This window comes from Mustela erminea, chromosome 3 (genome assembly GCF_009829155.1).
Source record: "Mustela erminea isolate mMusErm1 chromosome 3, mMusErm1.Pri, whole genome shotgun sequence".
Lineage (NCBI taxonomy): Eukaryota > Metazoa > Chordata > Mammalia > Carnivora > Mustelidae > Mustela > Mustela erminea.
In genome coordinates, this window is record NC_045616.1 from 3,277,837 (window position 1) to 3,296,020 (window position 18,184).

At 37.7% G+C, this 18,184-nt stretch overlaps 1 protein-coding gene across 1 annotated transcript; it reads left to right on the forward strand.

Moving 5' to 3' along the window:
• Positions 1-12,979: 12,979 nt before the first annotated feature.
• Positions 12,980-13,900, forward strand: LOC116585751 (olfactory receptor 2AK2-like). Its single transcript, XM_032335012.1, has one exon. It carries the CDS (start codon positions 12,980-12,982, stop codon positions 13,898-13,900), a length of 921 nt encoding a protein of 306 aa, XP_032190903.1.
• The last annotated feature ends 4,284 nt before the right edge of the window (positions 13,901-18,184 follow it).

Here is an 18,184-nt window from a genome sequence, read left to right on the forward strand (position 1 = left end):
GATATTGGTCTGAAATTCTTTTTTTGGTAGGGTCTTTGCCTGGTTTGGGGATTAGGGTAATGCTGGCTTCATAGAAAGTTAGGAAGTTTTCCTTCTGCTTCAATTTTTTGAAACAGCTTCGGGGGAATAGGTGTTATTTCTTCTTTGAAAGTTTGGTGGAATTCCCCAGGGAATATGTCAGGTCCTGGGCTCTTGTTTTTTGGGAGGTTTTTGATGACTGCTTCAATCTCCTTACTAGATATAGGTCTATTCAGGTTGTCAATTTCTTCCTGGTTCAATTTTGGGAATTTATAGTTTTCCAGGAATGCATCCATTTCATCTAGGTTGCTTAGCTTATTGGCATATAACTGTTGATAATAACTTCTGATGATTGTTTCTACTTCCTCGGCGTTCGTTGTGAACTCTCCCTTTTCATTCCTAATTTTATGAATTTGGGCTTTCTCTCTTTTCTTTTGGATTAGTGTGGCCAATGGTTTATCAATCTTATTGATTCTTTCAAAAAACCAGCTTCTAGTTTCATTGATACGTTCTACTGTATCTCTGGGTTTTATCTCTTTGATCTCAGCTCTAATCTTAATGATTTCCCTTCTTATGTGTGTAGTTGGTTTGATTTGTTGTTGATTCTCCAGTTCTTTAAGGTGTAGAGAGAGCTGCTGTGTTCTGGATTTTTCTATTTTTTTGAGGGAGGCTTGGATGGCTATGTATTTCCCCCTTAGGACCGCCTTTGCTGTATCCCATAGGTTTTGGACCAAAGTGTCTTCATTCCCTTTTGGTTTCCATGAATTGTTTCAGTTCTTCTTTGATCTCCTCGTTGATCAAAGCATTCTTAAGCAAGGTGGCCTTTAGCTTCCAGGTGTTTGAGTTCCTTCGGAACTTTTCCTTGTGATTGAGCTCCAGTTTCAAGGCATTGTGATCTGAGAATATGTAGGGAATCATCTCAGTCTTTTGGTAACAGTTGAGTCCTGATTTGTGACCCAGTATGTGGTCTGTTCTTGAGAAGATTCCATGTGCACTTGAGAGAATGAGTATTCTGTTGTTTTAGGGTGGAATGTTCTGTATATATCTGTGAGGTCCATCTGGTCCAATGTGTCATTCAATGCTCTTGTTTCTTTATCGATTTTCTGCTTTGATGATCTGTCTATTTCTGAGAGAGGCGTGTTAAGATCTCCTACTATTAATGTATTCATATCAATATGACTCTTTATCTTGATTAACAGTTTTCTTATGTAATTGGCTGCTCCCATATTGGGGGCGTAGATATTTACAATTGTTTGATCATCTTGGTGGATAGTGCCTTTAAGAATGATGTAGTGTCCTTCTGTATCTCTGACTACTGTCTTTAGTTTCAAATCTAATTTATCTGATATGAGAATCACTACCCAGCCTTCTTTTGAGGCCCATTGTCATGAAAGATTCTTCTCTATCCCTTTACTTTCAGTCTGGGTGTATCTTTAGGTTCAGAATGGGTCTCCTGTAGACACTGTATGGATGGGTCCTGTCTTTTTATCCACTCTGCAACCCTGTGCCATTTTATGGGTGCATTTAGGCCATTCACATTGAGAGTGATTATTGATAGATACGTTTTAATTGACATCATGTCAGCTTTGAAGTCTTTCTTTCTGTAGATTGTCTCTATATTTCTGTTCAATGCTATTCTTAGGATTTTTCCTCTTTTATAGAAACCCCCTTAATATTTCCTGCAGTGTCGGCTTGGTGGTTGCATAGTCTTTTAAGCCTTGCCAGTCTTGAAAACTCTTTATCTCTCCATCCATTTTGAGTATGAGTCTTGGCAGGATGAAGTATTCTTCGCTACAAGTTCTTCTCATTTAATGCCCTGAATATGTCTTGCCAGCCCTTTCTGGCTTGCCAGGTCTCTGTGACAGGTGTGACGTTGCTCTGATGGGCTTTCCTCTGTAAGTAAGGAGCCTCTTTTCCCTAGTGGCTTTCAAGAGATTATACCTACAATTATGATTCATCAATTTGCCTATCAGGTGCCTTGATTTTTTTTGGAATGTATAATCTTGGTTGGAGACCGTTCAGCCTCTAGTACATGAATGCTGCTTCCATTCGCGAGTTTGGGAAAATTTTCATGAAGAACTTGTTCCACTATATCTTCTAGACTTCTTTCTTTCTCCTCCCCTTCAGGGATTCCAATCATTCTGACATTGGAACGTTTCATGGCATCATTTATTTCCCAGATACCATTTTCGTGGTTTCTAAGCTGTTTGTTCCAGGCTTCCTCCTGATCCTTTCTCTCTATCTGTTTGCCCTCCAGATCACTAATTCCATCTTCTGTCTCAGTTACCCTAGCTTTGAGAGAATTTAGATTAGATTGGAACTCATTGAGATAATTGTAAAGCTCATCCCTGGTAGCTTTCAGCTCCGCCCTAACATTGTGAACATCCTGTCTAGTCGCTTTCAGCTCAGCCCTAATCAATTCCATTTGGTCACCCATGGCTTTCTCCAACCTAGCTATTGCCTGGGTAATTGTTAGCCTGAATTCTCTTTCCGACATATTGACTATGTTGATAGCCATTAGCTCTGTTGCAGAAGGTCCATCCTCTGTATTTATCTTCTGTTGGGCATTCCTCCTTCTAGTCATTTTGGTGGGAGATGACTGAACAGATGTAGCTTGATTTATTGACCGTGGTGCAGTCAAGGTGCACCCTGGAACACTTCTGAGCAATCAGGATTCCCCACCCAAATGAGAGACAAAAGAAAAGTAATAGAAAAAAGAGAGAGAGACAGAGAGGAAGGAAAGGGAAGATGTAAGAGAGGCTTCAGCCCAAATGGGCCCCAAGGTAACATTTATGAAGTAGGCAAACAAAAACAGACAAACAAAAAAACTGATAAATTATATGACAGGAAATATATATATATATATATATATATATATATATATGCAAATAAAGGAAGAACCTCGTCAAAAAGTACCCAAGTGTAAGATTTATATACTATCAGGACAAACACAAAAACAGAGAAACACTGGTGGAGAAAAAGATGGGGGAGTGGTTTTAAATTCTCAGTGTGGGCGAGGAAGGTTGTTTTGATTCTTCTTGGATGTATCTTGATATCTTTGTTAAGGACTCAACTTTCCTAAGATAAAGGGGGATTAAAAATTGGTTTACCTATTGGGGTAGTATTTATTGGGCAGAAGGGATTACTTTGAAGTTTAACTCTTTGAATATTAGAAAATAAAAATAAAAAGGAATAAACTAGACTAAACTAAACTAAAATTTAAAAAAAAATTCCCCAATAAAGACATAAAAATAGCTATCAGACATGTGAAAAAATGTTCATTATCACTAGTCATCAGGGAGATTCAAATTAAAACTACATTGAGATATCACCTTATACCAGTTAGAATGGCCAAAATTAGCAAGACAGGAAACAACATGTGTTGGATAGGATGTGGAGAAAGAGGAACCCTCTTATACTGTTGGTGGGAATGCAAGTTGATGCAGCCTCTTTGGAGAACAGTGTGGAGATTCCTCAAGAAATTAAAAATAGAACTTCCCTATGACCCTGCCACTGCACTCCTGGGTATTTACCCCAAAGATACAGATGTAATGAAAAGAATGGCCATCTGTATCCCAATGTTTATAGCAGCAATGGCCACGGTCGCCAAACTGTGGAAAGAACCAAGATGCCCTTCAACGGATGAATGGATAAGAAAGATGTGGTCCATATACACTATGGAGTATTATGCCTCCATCAGAAAGGATGAATAACCCAACTTTTGTAGCAACATGGACGGGACTGGAAGAGATTATGCTGAGTAAAATAAGTCAAGCAGAGAGAGTCAATTATCATATGGTTTCACTTATTTGTGGAGCATAACAAAAAGCATGAGGACATGGGGAGTTATAGAGAAGGGGGTTGGGGTAAATTGGAAGGGGAGGTGATTCATGAGAGACTATGGACTCTGAAAAACAATCTGAGGTGTTTGAAGTGGCGGGGGGTGGGAGGTTGGGGTACCAGGTGGTGGGTATTATAGAGGACATGGATTGCATGCAGCACTGGGTGTGGTGAAAAAATAATAATACTGTTATGCTGAAAATATATAAATTTAGATAAAAAAATTCAAAAAATAGAAATGCAAATTAAGAACATAGGTGTATGTATCAAAAAGTTCAGGTTAGAAGGTCATTATGGAATTTGATGTACTGGACAGCTCACTGTGATGGTAAATAGGTTAAAAAAATTATCTATATTAAAAAATAAAATGAACCAGAATAGTGGGAATGTGTAAAAATAAAAGTTGTCCTATGAAGTAGTGGTGGTTGTTCTCTTGTCGCCTTTTTTTTTTTTTTCCTCTCTTGGTTTTTTTTCTGGGGGAGTGGCCTGCCCCGTGGGTTTTCAGTCAATGATGTTCTCTGAGTTATGTCCTCCCACCCCTCTCAAGGGGGTGGGTTCTGAGGAAACTGGTTTTTTTCAGGCTTTTGTTCTCTGGCGGTTTTTATGTTTGTTCACTTTTTTTTTTCTCTCTCACCTTGACCGCTTTTGATGTTTTTTGTAGTTTTAGAGGAAAACAAACTGCATCCTGACCTCCCTCTCAGAGAGAAACCTCATTCTGGCTGCAGAGACCAAATAAGTTCCCCCTTGGCCACTGGCAGAGCAGGTTCCAAGTCATGGTCCCTGGGGATGCAGGAACTTTTGCTTGTACTCAAAGCCATGGCAGTGGCGGATGTCTGGGCAGCTCCAGACTGCCAGAGAGGTTCCAAGCAGCTATCGCACACTGAGATTTTCCCACTGACCAGGGCTGGGAATGCCTGGTCTTTCTAGGTCTAAGTGCACCCGGCTTGCGTGCACCTCTTTCAGGGGAGGCTATTGGTCACTCATGCATCTCAGGCACTGAGAATGGGGTGCAGGTCCGAAAGCACCAGGCTGGACTTTTGCATACCTCTGTCAGGGAAGAGATTGGGGCGTGCGTCTTAGGCTCTGAAACAATGGATAGGGTCAAAGAGCACTGGCTGGGCCTTTGTACCTCTCTTAGGGGAGGATGAGGGGCACGCATATCTCAGGCTTTGTAGCAGGGCTCACATGTTCTGCTGTCTGGCGTGGCTCCCATCCCCTCACAGGAGCCAGAACCCATGCATTCTCGGGTGCGTTGGCGGCTTAGGGACCAAGACCTGGTTTCTCCACCACACTCTCTCTGGCTCAGTGCCAGGGGAGGCTGTCCTGGGACTGGGAACTTAATCCCCTGTCCCTAGCCGCCCCGATTCCCACAATTTCCCACCCATGATCCTTTGTTCTTTTGGAGTGCTTTCAACCTGTCTCTAAGTTAATGCTGGTCCCCAGATGCAGGGCACTCTCATTCGTATTGGGGGTATTACTTTCCAACCGGTCACCTCTGGGGGCTCCCTCCCCCTTTTCTTTATCTTCTGATACCAGTCCACCATTCCCACACCGCTTTACCTGCCCACTGGCATCTTCTGCCCCTGTAGAGATCCAGACGTGTATAATTCTGATCTCAGGCTGACTTCATGGGTGATTGGAATTCTTTGGTAGGTAATCAGCTCACTTTAGGGTACAGGTTGAAAAGGCACCTCCTCCTACTTCCCTGCCATCTTATCCCCCATCAGTGTTCTTTTGTTAAGTGTTTCCTTGATATAGCTCTTGCTGTCTTTCATTACATTTTTTAATGCCTTCATTTTCATTTTGTTGTTGTTGGCTTTTTTTTATAATAAGAATTTTTATATACTTCTTATTTCCCTTTGCCTATAGTTTATTGATATTTTCTTTGTCATTATCATAGGGGTTTTGTTTGCTAAAACTGCCATATCCAAGTATCACAGCTTGGGTTATAATTAATAATAGAAATTAATTTCCTCTTTTCTGGAGGCTACAAGATGGAATCAAGGGGTTGGCAGAGTTGAATTTTTTGGGGGGAACCCTTTCCTTGGCTTGTAGACATCCATCTTTTCTCTCTGTTTTTACATGGCTGTAACTCTCAAAGTGTTCTACCTTAAACTCTGCTTATATGAAATCATACATATTGGATGAAGGTGACCCATATGATCCATGTTGACTTAATTGTCTATTTGAGGTACTATTTCCAAATACAGACATTATAAAATAGTGGAGATTAGGATTTCAACATATGAATTAAGAAGGGACACTCTTCAGTCCACAACAATTGCATAAAAGACTACCGCTACAACACAGTGTGTTACTGATGTCATGGATAAGACTTTTACATATGTGGGCCAATTAATATATATGTACATTAATTTTTAGTTTTTGTCTTTCAAATCTTATAAAAGTAAAGGTGGACTTCTGTGTGTTTTGGTCCAGTTCCCTACATACATGACACTTTTTTATTTACTTAGAGTTTTGTCCCTGTGTATTTGTTTTGTTTTGTTTATGTTTTTTTTTTTTTCCTAGAAGTATTGCTATTGCACTACTGGGTATTTACCCCAAAGATATAGTTGTAATAAAAAGAATGTGGGAATATCCTAAATGCCCTTCAACAGATGGATGGATAAAGAAGATATGGTCCATATATACAATGGAATATTATGCTTCATCAGAAAGGATGAATACCCAAATTTTGTATCAACAGGGACGGGACTGGAGGAGTGAAAAGTGAAATAAGTCAAGCAGAGAAAGTCAATTATCATATGGTTTCGCTTACTTGTGGATCATAAGGAATAACACGGAGGATATTGGGTGAAGGAGAGAAGTGAGTTGGGATATATCAGAGAGGGAGATGAATTATGAAAGACTGTGGACTCTGAGAAACAAACTGAAGGTTTTAGAGGAGAGGGGGTTGGTGAATGGGGGATACTGGTGGTGGGTATTAAGGTAGGCATGTATTTCATGGAACACTGGGTGTGGTCCATAAACAATGAATATTGGAACACTGAAAAAGTAAAATAATTTTTTTAAAGGAAACCTTGGATTTATATTAAATGTCTCTTTGCTAATTTCTTGCTTCCCACCACAAATCATAGCTCACTGGTGCTCAAATTTTCCACTGCAAATGCCACTGCTGTCAGAGGCTTCCAAACTATGCCATTTCCCCCATCAGGGCCCTGAGCCAGGTGAGACAGACACAATCACTTGGGCAGTACTTTCACAAATCATAACCTTATAAACAAGTGGAGTCTTCTTTTGTCTAAAGGATAGAACTCAGAATTAAAAAGTGTCCTCCTGACTAAACCACATTGCTCAGATGGGGAATATAGCAGGGGGAGGCAAAATGCCACAAAATTTCCTGACACTTTGAGTCAGGGAATTTTGTTGGTTGAGTATTCACTTGGTTTTTGCATCTTTTTAACTGGTTGCTGGAATTCTGACAAAACTGTGTTTGTCCATATATTGCTTTTCATGGAGTGTCTGTGAGAAATGAGGGCTGGAACATTCTAGCCCATTGTCCTGATGTTCTTCCAGGATTCAAGGGACAGATATGTCACAAGGTGTAGTATGCCTTAAAGAATGTCAAGATATGCTGATTTATCTAATCTGTTCTCCTCATGATACATCTGCTCTTACTCTCTTCCTAGGACTTGATCAAAGGAAATCGGATACTGCTCCATGTCTCTATAGTCATTACTTAATTAATTTAAATATGTAATGAAATTAAATTTAATGAATTCAAAGGGCCATCTGTATCCAAAGTGATACCCTGACTATCTTGATACAATATTGGGGCTCAGACACCATATGTATGGATTCAGATTGTGCCTCATGTGGTGGAAAAACAAGCATTTGTTAAGTGAGGTTGGGAATCTACCTTCCAGCTGGGAGGCAGTCAGCCATGAACAGCGGCCATGTGATTACATTGGGCTGGGTATGTAATTGGAGAATTTTGCTGTATTGCAGGTTTATGATAAATTACTCTGGATAGTTTGTTCTTTTTTTGCTTCTGGGTCTTTAATTGAACAACTAATAAAGTATACACAATAGAGGAATACAATAAAGGACATGCCTCTGTTTTGAATCCATCTTAGTTTATATAGAATGACAATTAAAAAAAGAAGAAGAACAGTAAAATCAATAGTCAAAACAAAAATTAGTATATATTGGGTGTTTGCTGTGTGTCAGGCAATATTGTGAATTGCTTGCCTGTATTTACAAATTAATTACTAATCAATTACCTTCAGCTTTATGTGCAAAAACCATTCACAATAGAAAAATATGAGTAAACTTATGAGTAAAGAAATCTAACAGTAAGTCTGATTATCTTATTTATGCAGAGTAAGCTATCCTCCCCTAGCTCCATTCCATCAGTACACTGCACTTAAACCCTGATGCTGAATGTTGGGAAATTAAGAGCATACCATCACTTTTATATTACAAGCATTTTTGTATGGGATTACTAACTTCTTTTGTAACTATCCTAAGTAGCTTACATTTGTTGGCCCATAATACATTTAAAAATTTTTCACACAGTGTCAACTGAAAATAAAACAACAACAACAACAGTTTTAACCATTATCATGAAGTATTAGACCTAAATTCAGAGGCTGATCTATCTTGAAGGTAAAGAAGTTAACCTTAGGGTCTCTCCCTTGCACAGGCCCTTCAAATGCCATATTTTCATTGTGTATCACACTTTTTTTCTTAAGGTAACCTCTTAAGACTGTGCATGTCAAGTTATCAAAATTGTAGGTTTTTCCCATGATAGGCTAAAATTATTTCCATCAGTGGCTAACTGTGAGGAAAGTGTTGATTACTTATGGGACTCAAACTTTATTTAAAATCAGAGATCTGGATTCCGTACTCCTATTTTCCTCTTTGCTGACTGGCATTCAGTGATTGATGTTGCACTATTCTTTGTGGAGAAATTCTTTCCAAAACTAAGGTACTTTATAAAAAAGAAAACTAAATTTTATACATAAAATGATTCGGAGAAATAAAGATAAAAAATGTACGCATTTTACTTTTAACTTACTGATGTATTCAAGTTACATAAAGTATAATGTAGATCTTTGTATATTCCCTGTGAACTCTAAAGTATGTTACCTTGACCTTCAAGATCTACAGTTCTTTCCTTTTCCTTTACTTTGTGGTTCTTGGTGTTTTTGTTTTCTTTTTTCAAATCTGTGCAGAATAATTGCTTTGTTTTATCCCATAAAGTTAGTTAAGGGGATTAATGGTTTAAACTCAAAGTCCCCTTAATTTCTAAAAATTCAATAAATATTATTGATATAGAAAATGATTAAATTAATATCATGTTATTTAAATTATTCTCCCTGAATTTAGGCATAATTTTCCCACTTTGGAACTTAAGAAACCCCTGAATTCTACTTTAAAACCATACCAATGCTTTTTAATATTTTTCCATTTTATTTTATTTTATTTATTTTCAGAGTCCCAGAATTCATTGCTTATGCACCACACCCAATGCCCCATGCAATATGTGCCCTCCATAATACCCACCACCAGGCTCACCCAACCTCCCACTCCCATCCCCTTCAAAACCCTCAGTTTATTTTTCAGAGTCCACAGTCTCTCATGGTTTGTATCCCCCTCTGATTTCCCCCAACTCACTTCTTAAATTTGTTTATTTTTCAGAGAAAGAGAGCACAGGCAGGGAAAGTGACAGGCCAAGGGAGAAGCAGGCTACCTGCTGAGCAAGGATCCTGAGGACTGACTTGATCACCAAAACCCTGTGATCATTACCTGAGCCCAAAGCAGACAGTTAAGCAAGTGAGCCATCCAGGCATCTGCATAGCAAGATTTTTATGATTGTTGTATAAAGGCAATGAACTATATGACTAGACCATTTGCAATGTCATGTAATTCCTCAGAAATTGTTAGCTTTTTTTGTACACAAAAACCTGTACATCAATCAGTTATTAATTATGCAGAATCCAAATCCATATACATATTTTAGTTAAGTAATACTTTTTTAAGTATTTGGTGATGTGATTGTTTCTCACTTTGATGACTATATGAGAGAACTAGCCAGAATTCTAGGTTATTTTTTTTTCCCTTTTGGAACACTGACAGCTTTTCTAATGAAGCATCATGTGCAGTGTATAATATTGCTTAATTGTGGACTAGAGACCAAGTTTTCCCAAAAGGGCTGTTGAAACCAAAATATGAATTTCCACCAAGAGAGATTAAAAATCTTACAAGAAGGGAAGAAAATGACTGTACATTTAAATTATATTTTCTGCTGAGTTTGTTATGCTAAATGCTTAAGACATATTTCCTAAGGAAAACATTAAAGTCACTAAGACCTACAGAATTTTAGTACATTAACAGCTCTTAAAAAGCTTTTCAAATTAGAGATTTGAATACTTTTTGATTACTCTTAGAATTTGTTGTTTTTGCTTCTCTACAGGTGTGTCATGTTAAGTAGTTTGATTATTCAAAATATATGTAACTATTCATATATATGACCATCAAATACTATTATTTTATATTAAAAATTATTAAATAATTAAAATTTTAATTAAGATTTTAAAAATTATTAAAGAATAAATTGTTGTAACTGTAATCACTACCACTATATGGGTGTTAGGATTCCTTTCTATATATACTATGCAGATACATCTTCCATTTTTCTTTTTAATGTTTTAAGAAAAAATAATTCTAGAAGAATGAAACACAGCTCAATATAAGAGGCTCTATGCCTCAAAGGAAATGCCTTTTACATTAATAATTTTATAAAATTAAAGAAAATTTCTGTGTCTACTCATCTTGAAAAAGATACAGTGTTTCAAGGAAATATCATCATCATTTTTAGTCTCTAAGACTTGGTTTAGTGGAGGGAAAGGAATATTTATAGTAAGTAAGTATCTATCAGTAACAATCAGTCCTCTGAAGGACATGAAAAGAAATTACAATGCCTTGATGAGTTTCCTACAACTTATATTGAAAAGGAAAATATGCAGTTAGTCTTAGACATACTATTTTTAAAAATGCATTTCATTTGATCATTATGTAGTGTGAATTTTATGCATCTGACGTGCATATTCTCAATCAACATAGTTGACTATGTTATCAACATATCACTTAAGTGACTTACGTGAAAATAATATAGAGTTAAGTATTTGAGATTTGTTTGGCCTTATATTGAATATGAATCATCCCAGCTTTAAAGGACAAAGGGGATGAAGACCAACTTGTCACAGGGAGATACGACCAGAGTTTGGTAGCCATGTGCAAGACACCATGACGCTAGAGCATCCTTGTATTCTTGATGGGACTACTGAACATCTTTGTTTCTTTCTTTGCTAAACCATAATGTTTTGGATTCTGTAAAGGACAAATTTATATCCAACAATTTTTTTTTAAATAATGAAAATATTTAAAACAGATAAAATATTTCAGGAAACTAAAAAAAAATACATGGTGAGAATTCTATGCAGTTTCATTAAAGGGAAATATATTCTGAGTCATATTGTTCCATACATGTCCTGATTATTGTTAATAATTTCATTTTATATTTATTTACCTTATTACTGACTGAAAATATGAAGAACCTGACACATTTTCTGTATGTATGACTTCCATTTCTTTAATTTCTATCTCCTGACATCAGTTGCCTAATACCTTTACCTTAAATAAAATTTACACCAAAAATTTTGGTGTAATTCAAGGGAAATGTGGAAAGAAATAGTGCAAACATGTGTGTGGACTATAAGAATAATGAGGTCTTATTATGATGAAAATAACTATATATAATTGCTTATTTTATAATAATTTTTTAGGTAGAAATTGTTGACTTTCAGTTTGTGGATCTAATAACATATAACATGTTCTGAAATCAAGCATGGTAAATATAAACTTTAATATTGCTTCTTTTCTCTGATAAACCAGTTTGACTTTAAAACAAACTTTAAGATAATGTTATTTTAATTTTTTTTTTCTTTCAACTCGAAATTCCAAGACATTACTTAGTGCACCAGAGCTACATGATAATTAGAGTTGTTTTAAGATTGGGAGTCGTAATTTTTAAATTACATTGGTGAACATATCATAAAAGTTGTCAGTCCTTAATAGTCATATTTATTTTATATTAATGTGAATGGAACTCACATTTAGAATTTCTTCTATAACTAGAAATGATTTTGGATGTTGGAGGAGGTGTCTATGTCTCTAGAAATTAGAGAATTTCTTTTTGGGGGGAAAGAAGATGCATATCTTTTAGGTGCTTCTCACCTTAACATGAACTTTCATACTTCTTCCTCATATATCAAGTGATTTTTAATTTATAATACATTAATGTGGCATAGCCTAAAATTAATTTCCTGAACTTTATGAAAATATTTTATAACATTCGATTTTTTTTATTTTTTTAAAGCTTTTATTTCTTTGTCAGAGACAGAAATGCAGAGAGAGCACAAGAAGGGGGAGCAACAGATACAGGGAGAAACAGGCTCTCCACAGAACAATGAGCCCAATGTGGACTCCATCCCAGGACCCTGGGATCATGACCTGAGCCAAAGGCAGCTGTTTAACTGACTGAGCTACCCAGGTGTCCCATTCAATGTTTGTAATACTAGAGTACTGCCTTTTAGAATCAGAGGTGAGGAAAAATGATTAGATAACTTTGTATATGCTTAAAAAACCTCAGAATTCTGTATTTAAAGGGAAAAAAGAGGATAAAACATGTATTTTTCAAACTGTACAGAAATTTAGGGTGCTTTTAATACTGCCACAAATTCATTGGGTAATTGAGTGTGAGTAATACATTTGATGATAAATAAATATAGAGATGATGGAAATTGAATACACATACATTCTCTAACAGTTGTCTTATGTGTAAAGAGATTGGTTAAGTTCTGATTATCCAGTGTTTATTCTCTGAAAGTTACTGGAATATGATAAATTGTTTTCCACTCATTTTGCAAAGAAAATAAAAGCAGTATTAAGTCTGTATATTTTACTTGGCTAGGGAAATGGTGTGGAGCCAATTCAAGGCACTTAATAGTCATCATTTTCTTTTCTCTTGAAGTGTGGTCATTGATTTTTCATGGAATATTCAGATAATATGTGCTGTGATATTTGAAATTAAACTATGAAGACAGGAAATCAAAGCATCAAAATGGATTTTATACTCTCTGGTATTTTCCAGTTTGGTCAAAAGGATGTTTTCCTCTTTGTTGCCATTGTAATTCTTTTTGCAGTGGCTCTGATAGGGAATATCATACTGATTCTTCTCATTCAACTGGACAGCAGACTCCACACTCCAATGTACTTTCTACTCAGTCAACTCTCCTTCATGGATATAATGAACATTTCCACCACAGTGCCCAAGATGACCACTAACTTTCTGTCAAATAGTAAGACCATTACTTTTTTAGGCTGTGTGATTCAAACATTTGTGTTCATAGTCCTTGGTGGGACTGAAGCCCTTCTTCTTGGTTTCATGTCTTATGACCGATATGTAGCCATCTGTCACCCTTTACACTATCCCATACTCATGAACAAGAAGATCTGTTGGTTCCTGGTTACATGTGCATGGACCAGCTGTTCTATCAATGCTTTAGTACATACATTGTATGTATTTCATCTTCCATTTTGTAGATCACGGCTCATCAACCATTTTTTCTGTGAACTTCCATCTCTATTACAACTGGTATGTCAGGACACATCCCAGTATGAGCATACAGTCCTCCTGAGTGGGCTTATTATTCTGCTGCTACCATTCATGGCTATTCTAGTTTCCTATGCCCGTGTCCTTACTGTGGTGTTCCAGATGATCTCAGGCAAAGGACAGACAAAAGCTATCTCTACTTGCTCCTCTCACTTGATAGTGGCAAGCTTATTCTATGTGACTGCTCTATCCACCTATACAAGGCCACACTCCTTGCATTCCCAAGGACAGGATAAGGCAGTGGCAGTGTTTTACACCATCATCACACCCCTTCTGAACCCATTTATCTACAGCCTAAGGAATAAAGAGGTTATTGGGGCCATGAGAAGACTGTTGGTATAATGGATATTTGTACAGGAAATAGTCATTTTGGGAACCTCTTATTGATTGATACTGAACAACACAGATCACTTTGTTTGGGATACTGTTTTGAAATATGTAAGCTCCCAGAAATATTTATGAAATTGATAAATTGATGATAAATATCTTTAATCCTGCTTGTTTCAGAATAGCTTAAAGTTATATATTTTTAAAAATTTTATGTTATTCACTATACAGTACCTCATACTTTTTGATGTAGTGTTCCATAATTCATTGTCTGCTTACAACACCCAATGCTCCACATTTTTGAAATTGGATCCATTTCCAATCTGTAAGCTGGAAAAAATTGTGTTATTATCAACATTATTTAGCTTCTAAAGTAATATATCTCACCCCGTCTACTCAGTGCTTGCATGTCATACTCTCACACAAATATATTGTAATATCCTCCTTAATATCTGAAACACAATGAAAAGGAGATATAATCTATTTCAACACACAATATTAAAAGGATCTATGTAAGTAGATGTAGTGTAGAGCAGAGTACATAATTCAGTTATTCATATGTTTATTCAACAACACAGTCCCATCCATGTTGATACAAAAGTTGGGTATTCATCCTTTCTGATAGCTGAGTAATATCCCATTGCAATATCTTCCTTACCCATTCATCTGTGAAGGGCATATTGACTCTTTCCACAGTTTGGTAACTGTGGCCATTTCTGCTATGAACATTGGGATACAGATGACCCTTCTTTTCATTACATCTTTATCTATGGGGTAAATACCCAGGAGTGCAATGGCAGGGTCATAGGGAAGTTCTATTTTTAATTTCTTAAGGAATCTCCACACTGTTCTCCAAAGAGGCTGCACCAACTTGCATTCCCACCAACAGTGTAAGAGGGTTCCCCTTTCTCCACATCCTCTCCAACACTTGTTGTTTACTGTCTTGTTAATTTTGGTCACTCTAACTGGTGTAAGGTGGTATCTCAATGTGGTTTTGATTTTAATCTCCCTGATGACTAGATATGATGAACATTTTTTCATGTGTCTGTTAGCATTTGTATGTCTTCTTTGGAGAAGTGTCTGTTCATGTCTTCTGCCCATTTCTTGACACAATTATTTGTTTTGTGAGTGTTGAGTTTGAGGAGTTCTTTATAGAACTTGAACATCATCCCTTTTTCTGTAGTGTCACTTGCGAATATCTTTTCCCATTCTGTGCATTGCCTCTTCATTTTTTTTGACTGCTTCCATTGCTGTACAGAAGCTTTTGATCTTGATGATATCCCAAAAGTTCATTTTTCACTTTTGTTTCTTTTACCTTTGGAGACATGTCTTGAAAGAAGTTGCTATGGCTGTTGTTGAAAATGTTACTGCGCATTCTCTCCTCTAGGATTTTGATAGATTCCTGCCTCACGTTGAGATTTTTTTTTTTTTAAGATTTATTTATTTATTTGACAGAGAGAAATAACAAGTAGATGGAGAGGCAAGCAGAGAGACAGAGAGGGAAGCAGGCTCCCTGCTGAGCAGAGAGCCCGATGCGGGCCTCAATCCCAGGACCCTGAGATCATGACCTGAGCCGAAGGCAGCGGCTTAACCCACTGAGCCACCCAGGCGCCCATCACGTTGAGATCTTTAATCCATTTCAAGTTTATCTTCTTGTATGGTGTGAGAGAATGGTCGAGTTTCATTCTTCTACACACAGCTGTCCAATTTTCCCAGCACCATTTATGGAAAAGACTCTCTTTTTTCCACTGGATATTTTTTCCTATTTGTCGAATATTATTTGACCATAGAGTTGAGGGTCCATATCTGGGTTCTATACTCTGTTCCACTGGTCTATGTTTCTACTTTTGTGCCAGTACCATGGCTTTTCCCAACCTAGCTATTGCCTGGATAATTGTTAGCCTGAATTCCCTTTCCAACATACTGTCTATGCACATATCCAATAGCTCTGATGGAAAGGGCCTTGTCTCTAAACTTTTCTTCTGTTGGGCATTCCTCTTCCTAGTCATTTTGGTGAGATATGGCTGAACAAATGCGTAGCTGAATGTATTGACCATGGTACTGGCAAGGTGCACCCAGGAACGCTTCTGAGCAATCAAGAGTCCTCACCAAAAAGAAAGAACAAAGAAGAAGAAAAAAAAGAGAGAGAGACAGGAAAAAAAAGAAAGATAAAATAAAAGAGAAGGCCCAGCCCAAATGGGCCCCAAGGTAAGATTTATGCAGTATACAAGCAAAAACAGACAAACAAAAAGATGGACAAAAGTAGATGGAAATAGAAAAATAAATAAATTAAATAAATAAAAAGAACCTCATCAAAAAGAACCCCAAGTAAAAGATTTATATACTCCCAGAACAAAAACAAACACACAGAAACACTGAGAGAAGAAAAAGTTGGGAGAGTGGTAATAAATTCTCAGCGTGGGCGATGAAGTTTATTTTGAATCTTCCTGGATGTATCTTGATATCTTTGTTAAAAGACTCAACTTTACTGAGATAAAGGGGGATTAAAACTGGTTTACCTATAGGGTTAGCACTGATTGGGGAAAGGGGATTACCTTGAAGCTTATCTCTATATGAATATAAAAATAAAGAAAAAATATAAATTAAAAAAATAGAAAAGCAAAAGAAAAACACAGATATATGTTTCAAAAAGTTTAGGTTAAAAGGTTATTATGGAATTTGATGTACTGGACATCTCACTGTGATGGTAAATAGGTTACAAATTTATATATTAAAAAATGAACCAGAATTGTGGGAATGAATTAAAAATAAAAGTTGTATCTATGAAATAGTGGTGCTTGTCCTCTTTTCTTTTTTTTTTTTTTTTTTTTTGGCTGGATTTCTGGGGGAGGGCTTTGCCCTGCATGTTTTCAGGAAGTGTTCCTTGAGTTAAGCCCTCCTGCCCCCATCAAAGGGGTGGGTTCTGAGAAAACCGGTTTTTCAGGCTTTTGCTCTCTGGAGTTTTGCTTGTTTGTTTATTCATTTGTTTTCTCTCCCCTTGGTGGCTTTTGGCGGCTTTTGGAGGTTTAGAGGGAAGCAAACTGTAGCCAGACCTCCCTCTCAGAGAGCAGCCTCAGTTTCTTCCCCTCTGGGTGCTCCAGAGCACAGAAATTCCCCCCTCTGCTGCTGGCAGAGCACATTCTTAGTCATAGTCTCTAGGGTCACAGGAACTCTCCTTTGTACCCCAAACCATGAGAAGTACTAAAGTACTAGGCCGTCTGTTGTCAGGTCCAGAGGGTCAGAGAGATCCTAAGCAGAGATAGCACACTGAAATTTTCACTCAGGCCTAGGCTGAGAGTGCTCAGACTCCCCAGGTCCAAGAGAGTGCCAGCTGGCTGGCGCCTGCACACACCTCTCTTAGGGGAGGGTATAGGGTGCAACTCAGACTGGTTGCTCAGCTCCCACTTATGTGCATGGAGAGTGCAAAAGGTTGTGGTTCTGCTGGCTGGTGAGGCTCCCTCATCCTCATGGGCGGTGCCACCCAGACACTCTTAGGTTTGCCAGGGGCTCAGGGAGCATGACCTGGCTTCTTTGCTGCACTGTCTCTGGCTCAGGGCCAGCAGTGACTCTCCTGGGTTGGTGGGCTTAAGCCCCTGCCCCTAACCACCATTCCCCCAGCTTCCCCCTATGGTCCTTTGCTCCTTTTGAGTGCTTTCAACCAGACTCCAAGTTAATGCTGGTCCCCAATCACAGGGCACTCTTGTATTGAGATATCACTTTCCAATGGGTCACTTCTGATGGCTCCCTCCCCCTTTTGTTTATCTTCCAATAGCAGTCTGAAATACTCTGCTTTACCTGCCCACTGGTGTCTTCTGCCCTGGTAAAGATCCAGAAGTGTATAATTCTAATCTCAGGCTGATTTCATGGGTGATCAGAGTTCTTTGGTAAGTAATCAGCTCCCTTTAGGGGACAGGTTGAAACAGCACCTCCTCCTACTTCTCTGCCATCTTGTCTCCTCTGGCCTCCAAGGTTTCTGCTGAAAAATTCATGGATGCTATAATAGGGTTTCTTTTGTAAATAACTGTTTTCTTCTGCTGCTTCCAAAATTATCTCTATTGTTATGTTTTGCCATTTTTTAAATTTTTATTTATTTTTTTAATTTTGTTACAGTGTTCCAGAATTAATTGATTATGCACCCCACCCAGTGCTCCATGCAATACATGGCCTCCATAATACCCACCACCAACTCAATCAACTTCTCAACCCCTCCCAAACCCTCAGATTGTTTTTCAGAGTCCATGGTTTCTCATGGTTCATCTCTCCCTCCAATTTCCCCCAACTGTTTTCTGCCCTCAATCT